Consider the following 16,753-nt stretch of genomic DNA (forward strand, 5'->3'; position numbering starts at 1 on the left):
GGGTTGTAGCCATTCTCCATGGAAGGCTACTCTCTCAGCCTAGATAAACATGGGAGGGCCTAGGCCCTCCCTAAAATGATATAACAGACTTTGATGATCTCCCACGGAAGGGGTCACCCTCCCTGGGGAGTGAACAGGGGGTGGGATGGGGGTTTGGTAGGGGATATGGGAGGATGGGTGGGAGAGGGAACTGGGATTGATAAGTAAAATAAGATTGTTTCTAATTTTTTTTTTAAAAAAAGTGTGCTGCAGGCCAGCCTGTAGGGCATTTTCATAATTAGTTGGTGATGGGAGGTATGGTTCAGTTCATTGTAAGTGGGGCCACCCCTGGGATGGAGGTACTGGCTTCTATAAGAAAGCAGACTGTACAAGCCATGAGGAACAAGCTGGTAAGCAGCACTCCTCCGTGGCTTCTCTATTAGCTCCTGCCTCTAGATTCCTGCCTTACTTAAGTTCCTATGTTGACTTCCTTCAATGGTGAACAGTTAATGGGAGATGTCATTCTGGTAATATGTTTCACATACTGGTTAATGAATAAAGCACTGTTGGCCAATAGGAAAGCAAGATAGGCGGGGCTAGGAGACAAGGAGGATTCGAGGAAGTAGTAAGGAGGAGTCAGCATGTAGAGATTGGGGAGAACAGATGCCAGCCTCACTCTCTGGTAAAATGAGACCACGTGGAAATACTTAGATTAATAGAAATGGGTTAATACTTAAGACAGAGCTAGCCAATAAGAAACTAGTACCTGGCAAACAGCATTATATCAAATACAGAGTCTCTGTATGTTATTTAGGGCACGCATGGTGGTAGGACTGGCAGCAGGGAAAAACTACTCCCAACACCTCCATGGCTTCTCTATCAGCTCCTGCCTCTAGATTCCTGCCTTGCTTAAGTTCCTGTCCTGACTTCCTTCAATGGTGAACAATGTCATAGAAACATAAGACAAATCGGTACTTTCTTCCTGCAAGTTGCTTTTGGTCATGAAAATTAATAACAGCAACCATAACCATAACTAAGACAGCTTACAAGTGTATATGAGCATTGTGATAGCCAGTGTCTGCAGAGGCAGAAGAGGTCATTTGATCTTCAGGCAACTGATCTCACAGGCTATTGAACCAAGTCCAATATAGGAGCAAGAGGTGCTCTTAACCACTGAGGTCTATTTGGTCCACTCTATTTCTTAAGAAAAGGTCTGTGCTCATACTGGCTTTGAATCCATTAAAACCATCTTGTTTCAGATTCTCAGTGCTAGCATTAAGGCATGAGTTACCATGCTGGCTGAAAAATATTAATTTTTCACTGAGCTATTTTTCTTTTCCATGAATTACAGAAGACAATATGTTAAAGGTAACCAAAATTACAACTCAAATATAATTATTTTGTTGTAAAAATCCATGCAAATCACATACACATACTATAATTATCTTTGTTTCTAGTGTGTTAAAGAAGTAGTTCTGGGTATGTTACTGTACTTCAAATAGTCCCACATTGTAGAGGACATCATCCAAAGCAGGAAAAACTTATGCATGCTACTGATTATCGCATTTAACAATTAATTCAAAATACACCTGATATCAACACTTGGCAGATAAAAAAATTTAAACTTTATTGTTTTTTGTTTGTTTAAAAATTTTAATAAAAAACAGACAATTTTTTTTATTTCTCAATAACAAATGTTTTTGGCAAGTTTATCTGCTAAATATAAGAAAATGCTCGCTTAATCTCACCCCCAAATCTAATCTAACCAATATTTAGAGCAACAACTGTAGTGTCTGATCAAATACATACATCATGTACTGTGCAAGCATACATACACATCATGTATGTAGATGTGTTCATGTATTCAGTGGGTATCATGAGATAGTCTTCTAAGCACTATATGTGATATTTTAATCATCACATACCTGATAATTTAAGGAATTATAACTAGACTGCAACTTCATGCCACTATTTTCTTCTATGTTTAAAAAATGTCAGACTATTTTTGAGGGTTGGCTCTTTATTGCCAAGAATATGAAATATTTCTTAAGTGCCAGTATGCTGTGATATGTACGAAAATGTGTTATTATACAGTGGGTACAAACAGATTTCTCAAAACTGTTCTCCATCCCAAATACATTAATTTAAACCCACCAGTGCTTTCAAAAATATAATTAGTATTGATTGTAATAATTTACTTTAAATTCTTCAATTTATCAAAGTAGGTTTCAGAAAACTAAACTCAAACATATTTAACATGAAGTTCACTGTATAATACATTTTACCCAAAAGTTCAGGTGTTAACAGTATTTATGCAATTTTATTATTGTACAATCGTATTATTATTATGTTGTTTATTCACCATTTATATTTTAATACTAAATTACAACAAATACTTTCTTCCTACAGACCATGTGGTATGAATCAAACAGAAGCACTTTGCACTTGGATTCTGTAAAGTTCTTTTACACTATCAAATGGATAAGCAATTAAGAATGATTCATTTATCCTTGCAGGATTGCAAATAAAATTTCCAAACAATATGATCATTATTTAGGTTAGTTAAATTCAAACTCCTTTTGACCTACCTGTAGATTATTTTGTTCAACACTTTAGTACTAAAATTCCTAATTCCTATGCTACCTGTTTTTGATGTAGTATCTCTTTTGCCTTGGGACTACTAATAGAAAAAAAAAAAAGGTGGGGGATACAAACTTATTTTTTATCGACATTATTATTGTTACATAGTTTTGAGAATTAAAGAAAATTTTAAAAGGCTACTTTTATCTTTGTCTGTGGACACACACATCATGCTGCTGTTTTCATGGAGAACTTTCTTAGGGGGATAGATAGGGCTCAGTGGCTGTGAGCACACATTGCCCTTGGAGAGGACCTGAGTTTAGTTCCCAACACCCACAATGGTCAACTCATAGCTGCCTGTAACTTCAGCTTCAGAAAAATCCAATGCTCTCTTCTTACATCTGTAGCTACTGTATTCATGTTCACACAGATATACACATATGCATATACTTTCAAAAATATCTTGTTAAAACCTGGCTTAATCTATACAATGAAACTCACTGTCTTCACTTAACCAAAGCATTTGCAGCTTTCTAGTGGTTTGTAACTTGCTATTTATATTTGATCTGCACTTGTTTTAAGTTACAGAGCATCCAAAGACTGAAACACTCAGCTACTGAAGAAATGCTGAAGAAAATCACAAATTCTATTAATCTCTTGGTCAGAAGTAAAATTTTATCTTTTCCAATCCTAAAACAATAAACCACAAAACAAAACAGGATAGATTTTAGATAAGCACCAATGAATCACTAGGCATGGCTCCTTTGGTCTTCTCAACACAACTCAATATGATAAATTACATGCAAAATTATATACCAGTCCTTTTTCTTTAAAACTAATAAATTCAATATGCCAGGATATCAAGCTCAATGTGAGAGAGAGAGACACATTAATTAATAAATCTATGAAAATTCATTTAATAGAATTATTAACTGATAATACAGTAGCTGAGGTGTGCATACATTTGTATTACTCACTTTGAATCAGTATTTTAATATAATGTAAACATATTTATCTGGAGAAATCTTTTGGGTTTATAGAAGCAGTTGTCTATATGAAGAAAACCTAGAATATTTTGAAAATCAATACCATTTTTCATTAAAATATATTTTCTTCAGCATTGTAATTAAAATAGCTGGTTTCTCTGTGGTAGAAGGACAAATAAATGCATACATACACAAGCAGACTGACAGACAAGAAAAATGAGAATTTAAACACATCTAAATATATATATGGACTTAACATGGAACTATAAGACATTTGGGAAAAGGTTGTACAATCTGAACACTGAAATAAAAAAGTTAGAGCTGCTATATGTTATTTTGAAATCTCTCGTAACTTTACATTGTCTTCAAATTTTAATTTATTGTATATTATAACATATATAGGTATATTGTGAGATGTAATTTAAATATTTTATAACTAAATATTTAAATCTAAATATATATTAATATAATATTTGGTTTGTCTGGTTAGCATAAACTAACCAAAGTGCATTTCTTCAAAATGGTGCCATGCTTCTTATTGCTAAACAACTTGCATATTTTCATATAATAAGAAAACTTCTAATTAATATATACAATTCATTTGTAGAATAACATATTGGCATTAAATAATATAAAAATTACATAATTGATTTATTCAACAATAAAGGGATCTCTAGTTTTTGCTTTGTCAACACTGCAATCTTAAGTAATATAATCAAATGTATGCTATGAATGTGGTAGTTTTTGCATTTAAGAATTATATGTATATATATATATATGTATGTATATATATATATATATATAAAATAAACCACTGTTCATCATTCAATGAATGTGTGTATTTATACAGTTCAGTATAGTATGCACTTTGTAATATGCAATTGATCAACAGAGACATATTCACACAAGCACAAATATACAAAAATATTTAAGTGCACATATATATTTGTGGTTTCATATATATATAGGGGTTGCAGAAGAGTTCTTGTTTCCTTTCTGTTGAAGAGCAAAAAATATCATTTAACTCTGATTTCAACAACTAAGAGGAGTAAACATTGATGGCCCATCTTTTGACTTATATACTCTGGAAAATATGGAAACTCTACAACTTACTATGGTTATAAATGATTTGTATCAGCATTTTATACTGTTGATATCATTTATCTATTTCTGCAACAGTTTCTTCTCTCACAAATTTCAGTTATATTTTAATGACATTAATACTAGTCTTAAATAAACAGCAAAATAATTTGCATTTAGTTTATATTTTAATGGTAGATTTTACCTATGTGTATATTAATATTTACTTTCAGTTAATATGCAGCTTTTAATTTTAAGTTATCCTTCAATATATTAAATGTATATAAGTTTAGTCTGATACTTCTAAAGATTTATTTATTTTTATTCATGTGTGAGGGTGTTTTACCTGCATTTGTGTTTTTTACTGTGTGAATGCCCATGGAGAACAAAAGAGGGCATCAGAACTTTTGGAACTGTATTAACAGACAGACCCAGCCAAGAGGTACCTGGGAATCAATCCTGGTTCCTCTGCAAGAAGCCTCAAATACTTGGCCATCTCTCCAGCCCTGTGTTATATATTTCCAATGATGGCCAGTTTCAGAAGTTAGATTTATTAGAGAACTACTTATGGGTGACTCATGTTTTCTACTTAACCAAAATTTCAAATTCATCACCTATATTACCTATACATTCACTTCTCACTCTGCATACTTGTAGTTTTCTACACAGACACTGTAGAGCTTTAGTTATTTTTATCAATATCTGTTAAGACATATCATTTTTTTTAGTCACCCTCTGACAATTTCTTACAAAATTTTGGACTTCTTCAAATCAATGTAGACTTCTCACCAATTAATCTTGATTTATTGACACCATTTCAATTGAATACCTGTTTTTTGCCATGATCTTTCTAGTTTTGAAATTAAAATTGTAGAGAAGATATTTTATGTAAAGCTACCTTTAATGAGTACTTGAATAGGTATATCTCTAAACAAAAGAGGACGATAAAGCCAGTGGTGCATTGGTATACCTGGAATTATGTTCAATATTCTTAACAACAAGGTGAATATGGATTTCCATCATTGGGAATTGTGAGAACATAGCATATTTGAGAATAAGTTCAAGGTTCACCCAAACTGTGAAGCCAAATCAAACCCTACTATAAAGCAAGGTCTATACAAGCCTACCTTATTCCAAACATAAAGATAATGTGCCTTCTTCCTCTCATATCTGAAATTACAAAACTCTTCCTGACTTAGCCTTGTAACTATCCAAAGAGGGAGAGAAATAGCCATTCAAGGATTTTATAATAATCCAGCGCTCAAGATTATTTTTGGCTAAATCTGTATGTCGTGCTTGCTTTGAAGGAAAATAATGGTAGTTTGAGATACTTCAGAAAAATAATGTAAAAGCTACTTCCTGACAAAAGCAAGTGTAAACCCTTCATATAGAAGCATGCATTTATGAGTTCTCAAAGACCACTATGTGATCACAGAAAAAGCAAAATCAGAACAGATTGTAGAAACAGACTCTTAACAACTCTGGAGAGTGGAATTAAAGACTAGGAAAGTAAATATTTTACCTGTAGTTAGAACAATAGAGCTTGAGAAACTAGATAAATATTGGTAGATTATAAATATGTTTTTAAAAATCTCTTAAAAACAATAGGTGCTTTTTGATCATGAGTCTAACCTTTAATAGCTGAGCTATCTCTCAAGATCCAGCTACACCACTCCTGGGTGTAGCTATCTACACTAGGACACTTGCTCAATTATTTTTTAAGCAGCTTCATTCATAATAGCCAGAAACTAGAAACAATCTAGAAGTCCTTCCACAGAAGAATGGATTAAGAAAATATGGTACATTTACTCAATGGAGTATTACTCAGCTGTTATAAAATAACATAATGAAATTTTCAGGCAAATGGATGGCACTAGGAAAAAAAATCATCTGAGTGAGGTAACCCATGCCCCCAAAATAAAAACATTGTATGCAGTCCCTTATAAGTGGATATCAGCTGTAAAGTAAAAGTAATAATGCCACAATCCATAGACAAAAAGAGGCTAAAGAATAAGGAGGCCTCAAGCGAGATACGTGAATTTCCCTAGGAATGGGAAATATAATAGATACTTTGGCAAGGGGATCTGGGAGCAAGTGGGTTAGAAATAAGAAGGATCAGGTTGGAGGAGGATGGATGGAGAGTGTACTGGGAGTGACATCAGGAATTGGGGGACATCTCAGGGACAAGCTAGAAACCAAACACAATGGAAACTCCCAGCAATTTATAAGGGTGACCCTAGCTAAGACTGCTAGGAATGGGGGATACAGAGCCTGAACCAGCTCTCTCTTGCAACCTGGAAAGACTTCCAGTGGAGGGACTGGGACATTAACCCATCCCCAAAATATCTGATCTATAATTTGTCCTGCCTATAAGATGTATTGGGGTAAAAGTGTCACAGAAATTATGGAAGTGGCCAACAAATAACTGGTTAAGCTTGAGACTTATGCCATAAGAGGAAACACATGAGTGACACCACCCAGAGGGCCAGGACCCAGAGGCTAGATAGACTAGTGATGAAAAAACAAGTCAATGTAATGCTCTACAATGATACTCTGCTATGCTTGTAGATAGGAGACTAGCATTATTGTCATCAGAGAGGCCTTATCCAGTGACTGATGGAAACAGATCCAGAGACCCACAGCCAAATATCAGACCAAGATGGGAATCCTACAGCAGAGGGGGAGGAAAGGATATAGAAGCAAGAGGGGTCAAGAACACCAAAGAATAGAATCAACTGAACTAAGTTAATAGTGTCTCACAGAGACTAAACCGATTATCAGAGAGCTTGCCTGGAACTGACCTAGGCCATCTGCATATGATTGTGTAGCTTAGTGTTCTTGCAGAATTCCAAACAGTGGGAGCAGACACTTTTGTGATCCCTTTCCTTCTGCTGGGTTGCCTTGTTCAGCCTTAATAGGAGGGGTTGTCCTTAGAGTTATTGCAACCTGATATGCCATGTTTGGTTTATACCAATTAGAGGTCTGCCCTTTTCTGAAGAAATATGAAGGAGTAGTCTGGGGGAGGACCTTGGAGGGGTAAAGCAAGGAGGAAAGAAGAAAGAGAAACTGCTTTTAGGATATAATATATAAGAGAAAAATAGAAAAAGTACATTGTATAGTATAAACTATTTGGTAAAGGTAAGTTGGTGAAGGATTTGGCAGTACTACTCAAAAGAGAAATGAAGGTAATTACAATGTAATTCTCTCTCTTCAAAAAATAAATAATGGAGATAAATGTATGAAAGATAAATTTCTATTAAAAAGTAGGAAATTTTAGTATGTAAAATTTTTTATAAGATAAAAAAGAGAAAAATGATGAGAAATTGCCTCATATTGAAAGACATTAACCTACATATTAAAGAATCCCCATAAAAGGAAGAGAAATTGCTTATAGATAAATCACAATAATGATATTTAATATCATTGATAAAGCACTTTAAAATACTGCCTTCCCAGGAAACTATCTTCAAATGGGTGATAATGTGACTTCACCTCACCTTCCAAATACAGTCACAGATCCTGAAATCACATTCTTTATGAAATAAAAGTAGAAAAAAGTGCAAACCCTTAATTCAATGGATAAAATATTTCTTTTTACATTAATTAAAAAAATAAAGAGATTCAGGAGAAAAACTATAAACATACAACTTTTCTTAATAAAATTTTAAAGGAAGCCAAGAGACATAAAAAGCTTCCACACAAAGACTCCAAGATATCAATATAAAAATAAATGGACAACATTTGAATAAATTTAACCCAATATTGACTAAAAGTAGCATTTATAATACATCAACTGTTAAAAAAATAAAATTAACATATACAAAATACTTTTTTGAGGTAGAAGAGTTGATTTGAATTAAAGTAATTTATTGTGTACAATAATAGCTACTTTGATTAATGCCTTGATGTCAGCTCCCACTATCATATCTGATGCCCACTCTCTGACATGCCACTTGGGATTGCAACTGGCACAGGAGTTTAGAGCTCCTGATATAAACCACATGGGGACATTCAGAATTTTAGACAATGGCATTGACTTTGAGAGTCAAAAGAGATAATGTTTTCTTTTTAAAAAAAATAATTAAAAAAAAAAACTCTTTTGAAGTGTCCTTCAATGGCACATTGGTTACATTTGTGACAATGTCCAGGAAATAGAGATGTTCATAATAATAGTCCTATCAATTTAGATACCCTGGATTAAAGGAAAGTCCAAAATCTTGTTGCTACACTTTTATTTTACACACCTGAAATATTTATGTATTTAAAAATTACTGAGGAATAACTTATGACTCTCCAGGTGTTTGGAGTATATAGTTATTATAAAAATGAGAGAAAGCTCACCCAGCTTCTCCATCACACACCATGTGTTAAGGCATGACTTTCTAGGCACTGAGGAGCAGCTGGCAATTTTTGATTAAAGAAGTAAGACAACCACAATCATAGTTTTGGTCAATTACTCCAGAAAAAGATAATCAGCATATTGTTTGTGAGAGCATGAACCACTTAGCAGTTGAAAATGGAACTCAAACTCAGAGGAGGCCATCCCACTACTCAGATCTGTGACCATATGCAATACACATGCCAAATACACACACGTATATACCAAGAGAACTTATTCAAGACATAGACATGTTACTTTCAGTAGTAATTACCAGTAAATTTTCCAGCTTAGAATTTCTGTGCCTCTGAGATTTATGCCAGTTGCTTTTGCAAATCTAATGTGCCAGTAGTTCTTTCTAGGGGGAAAAAAAGAACATTTGCTTCATGTGTGTGTGTGTGTGTGTGTGTGTGTGTAATGTGTACAAGGGCATATGCATGACACAACATGCCTATGGAGGTAAAAGGACAATTTTGGGAATTAGTCCTGACCCTCTATCTTGTTAGTTGCAGAGGTTCTTTTTATCGTCCTCTGAGTATAGAAGGCTTCTGCCCAGGGGCTCTCAGGGATTCTCCTCCTGCCTCTCATCTCTCTGTAGGAACACTGGGAGTGCAGATCCACCTTATGGTACCCAGTTTCTGTGTGATCTAGGCTGTAAAACCAGATTCTCATGCTTGTACAAGTGCATTACTGCCTGAACCATCTCCCAAAACCCAAAGGAGTGGTTTTTAGTTTACACTGACGCATCCAAGGAAAACTTTTGTGTCATGTGTATTATTAAATTTATGTGTATATAATAGCTACAGATATCTACAAAATTTTGCAAAGGAAAGGGGGAGGAATCAATATTTTATCATTTAACACAATAGTTTTAAAGAGAACACATCACTGTTGTTCAAAACACAGGATTATGAAATGAATACTTAAACAGACTCCCCCACCCCCAATTACATTTATAGACTGGCTTCAAACACTCTTAGATAAAGTAATGTTTCTCAAAAAGAAAACTCTCTAGAAATATAGCCCAGTGTTCACAGTTTGATGACTCTGAAATGCATACTTCCAATTGAGAGAGACAATTGCAAACAATGGCCTGCACTAGAGAAACCGAGAAAAGCTGACTGTGGAGGGACAATAGAACTGAGTGTAGCTTTCGAAACCAGAGTTGTAATCCAGTTTGTAAGAAAATAAAGAATGGAAGTATTGGTCTAAACTCCAGTGAATCACAGAAGCCTAACACAATACAACACCCATGACATCTTTTTCCCAAACAGGCACAAGGCTCATTGAGTTAGGCAATTCAATTACCCTCTCACCCTAGGATGAACCCCCCACCTCTTGTGTTCAGGTCCACTGGCAGAGCAGTAAAGAACAGCCTACATTGTATACTGCTAGTATATGTCTAAACACCTGCAGGTTTCAAAGAAAAGAAATAACTGACCTTTCTTGATTAGTGCATATGCATCCTTAGAAATATAATTCTTTAAAAAAGTTGATTTATAGCCTGACAAAGGGTGAAATTTTCAGTAAAATATCTTCAAAAAATTTAGTGTAAATATAAACATGTTTCAATAAATACAAACATACAAATAAAATAAGAAAATAGAAAGAGGTTGTTTTTTTATTTGTTAATGTTTACCTGTGTCCTATGTCATGAGTATTTAGTATCTTTGTATGTATCTGTACCACATATGTACCTGATGCCATTGGAAGTCAGACAAGTATGACAGCTAACCAGGAAGTGGAATTATGTGTGGTTCTGAGTCAGAGTGTGGGTCCTGGGAAATTAACCCTGGTCCTCTGCAAGAGCGTTGAGTACTCTTATCCACTGAGCCATTGTGCCAACCCAAAAAACAGAAGAAGTTTTAACAACAAAAGAGATCATTCTCATATCTTTCAGACATGATAGAAACATTTCTAATAATGGCATTTCCCCTTTTGTCATTATCTTTCCTGTGAATTTGGAGAGATTTTGAGATATGATATGTACATTATGTTAAGCTAGGGTTGCTTAGATACTGCTGTGGGATTGGTCAGGGGCAATTAATTAGCACACTCTTCTGCCTGATGGCCATCAACCAACCCCTTCATTTCTGATATGAGTACTGTTAATTTAGATATGTGCTTTAGCCAGAATATTTTAGGCTAATGTGTATTTTATATTATTTTATACATATTAGTATTTTATACATATTAGTATAAATGAACAATATTTCCAAAAATTTATGTGGTATTATTTACCAAGTAAGACAGAGTTCTTGAGATAATGAATATTTTGGATGCTATGATATTTAAGACTTGATATCTTTCCATAATTCTTCCAATAAAAGTAAAGTATATTTCCTAGTCTCTAAAGGATTAATAACATGGAATATGTTATTCATGGATTTTTACAACCTAATAACAACCAATTGGTCTATTTCCACTTCCTTTATTCATAATGTCTCAGGTCTGTTTTCTAAAGCTAAAATACATTTCCCCAAAGAAGTAGTGTGTATATTCACACTCAGTCTTTCACACACATTGCATGCACAATTTCCCTGGGTCACATGGAATGCTGCATCAAACAAAAGAAACTATAAGTGGGTATTTAGAAAGTGCCTCTGTTTATCTTTCATTGTGTACTATTAAGACAATGATGACATGGTCACAGCAAGTACATCTTAATGTTCAGTACTGACAAACAGTAGGTACTCAGTAACTCAGTAGTTACTATCAACAACATTGAAATCACTACTGTAAGATTTGCCATATTGAACAAAGAGAGACAAAATTTTGTATCAATAAAATAATTAGGTACTTTCACTACTGCACTAAACATATCAATATGAAGTATTATTTATGTCTCACTTTGCAGTATCGTTAGAAGTCTGATGCTACATCTCCTTTATAGGAGAAAGTGACTAGATCAATAGTTTTCACTGCTTTAATATCAAGCAGTCAAACTAAAATTCAGCACCTCAAATCCTACCAAATATGAAAATGAAGACTAATGTCATGTCCTACAACCTAAGCAGTAAGTTCAGATTATGTAATATTTTTATGAATTCCTTGGTAATACCATACATGCAGAGACTATGTTTTATCATATTTACTGTCTATTCCTCACAATACCAATGCTCCCCTCAGATCCTCCCCATCCTATTGCCAACCTCATGTGCTGTTTTGTTTCTTTAACCCTTTGAGTCTAATTTGTCCCGTTTATAGTTTCATGGGTATGTGGAAATTCACTAGAACATGGTTGATCTACTAGTGGTCACTTCCCAAAAGAATATTGATTCTCCCGCCCATAGAAGCCATCAACTCTCAATACCTCCTCAGCTAGGGGTGGGGGCATAATCTACCCTCATGATGAAATACTGACTGGCCTTATCTTGTGTAGGTCTTGTACTAGCAACACCACATCTGCTGTGAGTTCATGAGTGCAGTGGTCCCATTATGTCTATGATCTCTGAGCTCACCTTGTTGGCGATACTTGTGATGAATGACTTAACATCAAGATTTGTAGGACAACTCTTCTGGCAGGGGGCATCTGCACATTTCAAGCATCTAAGGAAGAGAATAATTGGGTTAAGAAAATTACAAAAAAAATGACACTTTTCTATTTTTTATCTTATACCAATTCATGGTTTACATTTAACATATATAAAATTTAGAGCCATGAAGCATGCATTCTTTAAGTGATACAGTATACACTTAAAGCCTATCTTCTAAAATTTTATGCTTCCTAAGATATCTACAATAGTGACCTTCTGTTACTTCACACCATGTTTTCTCAGAGCTGCTCCTAGGTTTTAGGAGGTGTCTACTAGACATGCATCATTCACTCTTTTATGGAGTCTTTCAATTTTTGATATATCAGTACACTGTTTAATATATACAAGGTTTCATGACACAGCTTGTATGTCTATGCAAGCACAAAGGGGATTTATATCTTAACTTTCACAGTGTCCTTATTTTCTTTCCTCTATCCAAACTTTCTGCTGTTCTCTATTTCCTTTACTTCCTCATGCATCCTCCTTCATCCTCTTCTCTGGTATCTTTCAGCACAAGTGAGTTCTGTCATAACTGTTTCGAGTAGCCCAGATTCATTCCCTTTAAGAACAATGCATTTTCTTCTCATGGCTGCCTTCAGCTTAAGGAAAAGCAGTAAGATCTTTGTACCCTCTGCTAGTGGCAGCCCATGTGTGATTATATAGAGATATAAACTACTTACGCCACTGTGGGGTACTAATCCACAGGGATCTACTGCATACCCAATTCTACTTCCCTCATTTCCCAATTTTAATTCAGATTCTTCTTCTTAAGGAACTAACCAGAGGCATGACTAACGGTCAGTATACCTAAGTGCCATTTGTGGAGCTGATGTACTTATTTCACTGAAGAGCTCCCGGCAAACCCAAGTTACTGGTTCCTGAGGTGATATTAATAACTATATTGTGAGAAACACCATGCCACAATGTTATTGTGAAATGGAGACTAATGCAAACACTGACTGTACCATCCTTCATTTGTACATGGTGTGTGTGTGTGTGTGTGTGTGTGTGTGTGTGTTCTCATCTACTTACTTGTTTACTAAACATTTGCTGATCCCCTATATGATAGATTAAGCTTGTCAACCAAGTTAGGGGTATGGTCCTCAAAGAAATGGTACAGGGAGGTAGTGTAAAATCTCCAACAGATAGAGCTTGCTGGGAAGACAAGTCATTTATAAGTATTGGTTTAAGAAAAGAAAAATAGATGAGGTCACATCAGTTTTTATAAGAGACCCAGGACAGAAGAGTAAGCCTAGCTCTTTCCTTGCCTCCTTTTGACTTTCTTTATCTTTTGACTTTCTTTATTGCTATGCGTTTTCTTTCCCATTCAGATGAAATCTATCATAAGGCTCACATGATAACCATGTGCTGTGTGATTTGGAATTTTACCCTCTAAAATGGTAAACTAAATATGTCTTTATTTTCCATATTACCCAATCTTGTTTAATTTTATTACAGTAACAGAAAGGAATGAAAAATATAGAGAACATAAACATATCAGAGCACATAGCTAAATGAAAAGTGCAGAAATATAAAGATCACTTCAGGGGTCCAAAGATCAATGTAAGATTTAACAAAATACAATATAAGGGAGGATACCGGAGGGTTAGTAATACTGGAGTGGAAGTAAGCAGAGGTTTGTTGAGTGCAAGAATACTTAATGAAGACATGAATGATGGGTGAATGCCAAAGAAGCAAATGGTGGTAGGATTGGTAGCACAGTAAACAAAAGAATGACTCCAGAGTGGAAATGGTACATGCCAAGGTTTGAAGTGGAAGGACTATGTTAGGGTGGAAAAAAGAAATGAAATTTAGTCTGGTCTTAAGCAAGAGAACATGAAGAAAGATATCCAGCTGGTGTTACAACTTCAGAGAATATACCACACCCATGTGTGTCACAAGACCAGAATCTTCTAATAATTAGTCTGAGAATGAATTCTACATCACTCACTGACATGGGGATGAGTCCCCTCATTTTCTATCCACTTCCAAGTGTAAAAACCATAGTTCCTTCAAGAAAACAATAGCCATTTCCTTGTCGTTCCTTTATACAGACACCCTCTCCATTGTCTGAAGCAATTTCTCAAAACCTAATTAATATCTTGTTTTTAAATATGGCCACTTTTCTATAGCGTATGCCCTTAGCCTTCTCTCTAAATTAAATTTTTCACAATCAGTATTGAAGGCTTTTAATAATCATTGTCTTCTGTGACATGTAGTCCTTAAACTCTTTCCCCTGTCATTGCTCTGAATGCCATTGTTAGATTCTCATCTGTCATTTTGTTGGATTCCTGTCTACTCAGACGTAGGCTTTTAGAATACTTTGCGTTCTATTTTTCTCCTGAAACACTTTCTCTGAGGGTGGAAAATAATTTCTTGAAAGTACATCCTGCAACATACATCACAACAGAAGAATAATAAGAATAAGAATAATAAGAATAAGAATGAAGAAGAAGAAAGAAGAAGAAGAAGAAGAAGAAGAAGAAGAAGAAGAAGAAGAAGAAGAAGAAGAAGAAGAAGAAGAAGAAGAAGAAAGACTCAGCCAATGCAGTCATTGAAGTTGAAATGAGGTACTGCTGTGTCGGCAACAGCCATGTGGATAAATACTGTGGGCATTAATAGTAATGTCAAAGAAAAGCTTACTATCAAACACCACTGCAACACAGTCAAAATCCTAGAAAAACTTTTCTCTCATATTTTCTCATTTAATATGTTACCATAACAATTTAAACATACTTGTCATTACACAGCTAATTAAGATATATATGCATATGCATGCTAAACACACACACACACACACACATAAGGCAGACACACGCACACAAAAAGAAAGAAGGGAAGAAAGAATGGCAACAGACAGACAACGTTATACAGATTCTACTTATCTCTAACCAAGTGTTCTGCATTTCCTTTTTCAAACACCCAATGTGACTAATAAGGCAACTAAAAATGATCTTATAATGTCAGCATAGATGAGTGAACTGAATTAAGATGCAGCATGTCTTCCTGTCCTTCCAGAAAATCTTAAATTAAACATAAACAGAGTCACTTAGCAGTACTGACAACGTAAGGATTTTTCGTTGTGGTTATTAAGCCTCTTTAACAAATAATTCTCCCTTTATTATTGAGCTAGTTCACAAATAACAGCTGTTGGAAATGTCAGATGTTAATGAGTCGGGGCAATGCAAACCTGAATTGTAGCATTCTTTTATTTTTTTTTCTTCCTTTTGGTGCCATGAATATGCCAGAATAGGCAGACTCTGATAATAATACCATCTTGCAATTCTCTAAGCACTGTGCAGACTAAAGTGCATCAGGCTGCCATTAATCCCACTTATCACTCTGACAGCTCAGTAATTACACTACTGCTATAGCCAGGTATTCCTAATAAAATACCAACCACTACACTGGAATGCATACTGGTGAGATGTTTTATTAAACTTGTGGGGGGGGTTGATCATCAAGTGACATTATTGTTGACCTATTTTTCTATTTGACAATAAATTATCCTTTGACCATGCCATAATAGATATTACAGAGTATATTTACTGTACCAAATCAGAAAGGTTGAGAATTGTAATGATGTAGACAAATGATTTAAATAAAATAGAGAAATGTACATCCAGATGTTACTTCCTAAATTGCTTTAAATGATTGATACCAGGAAGAAATCAGAGGCACAGTACTTAGGGGGATTTGTCAACAATTATGGTAAGCCACAGTGCTCAGTAAATTGTTCCTCAGATGTAACATTTCAATTACAGTTGTTCGTATTTTTGGTCATTTAAGAACCTGTTTTCTTGCAAAGTTACTGTGCTATAATAAGGTTTATTGTTTAAATTCACTAGAAGAGGCAAAACTTAGTTTAGATAAATAATTATGCAATATTTTTAATCTTCAGATAATTAAATTCATACTAAACTTGTATATTAGATTATCTTTAAAAGCAGTGAAACATCATATGTTTTATTACTGATAAACTTCCTGTATTTAGTACAGGGCATAACAATGAATTTCATTAAAAGCAATATGTGGAATGCTTAATAAATGTTAATCTTTTGTGATTAGCAGGATTTTCAAAAGGCATATGGAACCTTTCAGTCTGTTACTTTAGGGACCAAACTATTCAAGAGAGACATATTTGAGATCTTTCTGTAGGGAAAACAGACATATTGAGGATGAGTAGTTTTACTTCATAATAAATAACAAAATAG

The 16,753-nt window shown here is 34.6% G+C and overlaps 1 protein-coding gene across 1 annotated transcript in view; it reads right to left on the reverse strand.

Annotated features, from left to right (window-relative positions):
* The window catches only part of Dpyd (dihydropyrimidine dehydrogenase), an 817,241-nt gene that overhangs the window by 631,809 nt on the left and 168,679 nt on the right, over positions 1-16,753 (reverse strand). Inside the window, exon 4 of the mRNA XM_051185598.1 lies at positions 12,465-12,552. Coding sequence (XP_051041555.1) covers positions 12,465-12,552 — 88 coding nt within the window. The remainder of the gene's footprint in view (positions 1-12,464; positions 12,553-16,753) is intronic.

This window comes from Phodopus roborovskii, unplaced genomic scaffold, assembly GCF_943737965.1.
Source record: "Phodopus roborovskii unplaced genomic scaffold, PHOROB, whole genome shotgun sequence".
Lineage (NCBI taxonomy): Eukaryota > Metazoa > Chordata > Mammalia > Rodentia > Cricetidae > Phodopus > Phodopus roborovskii.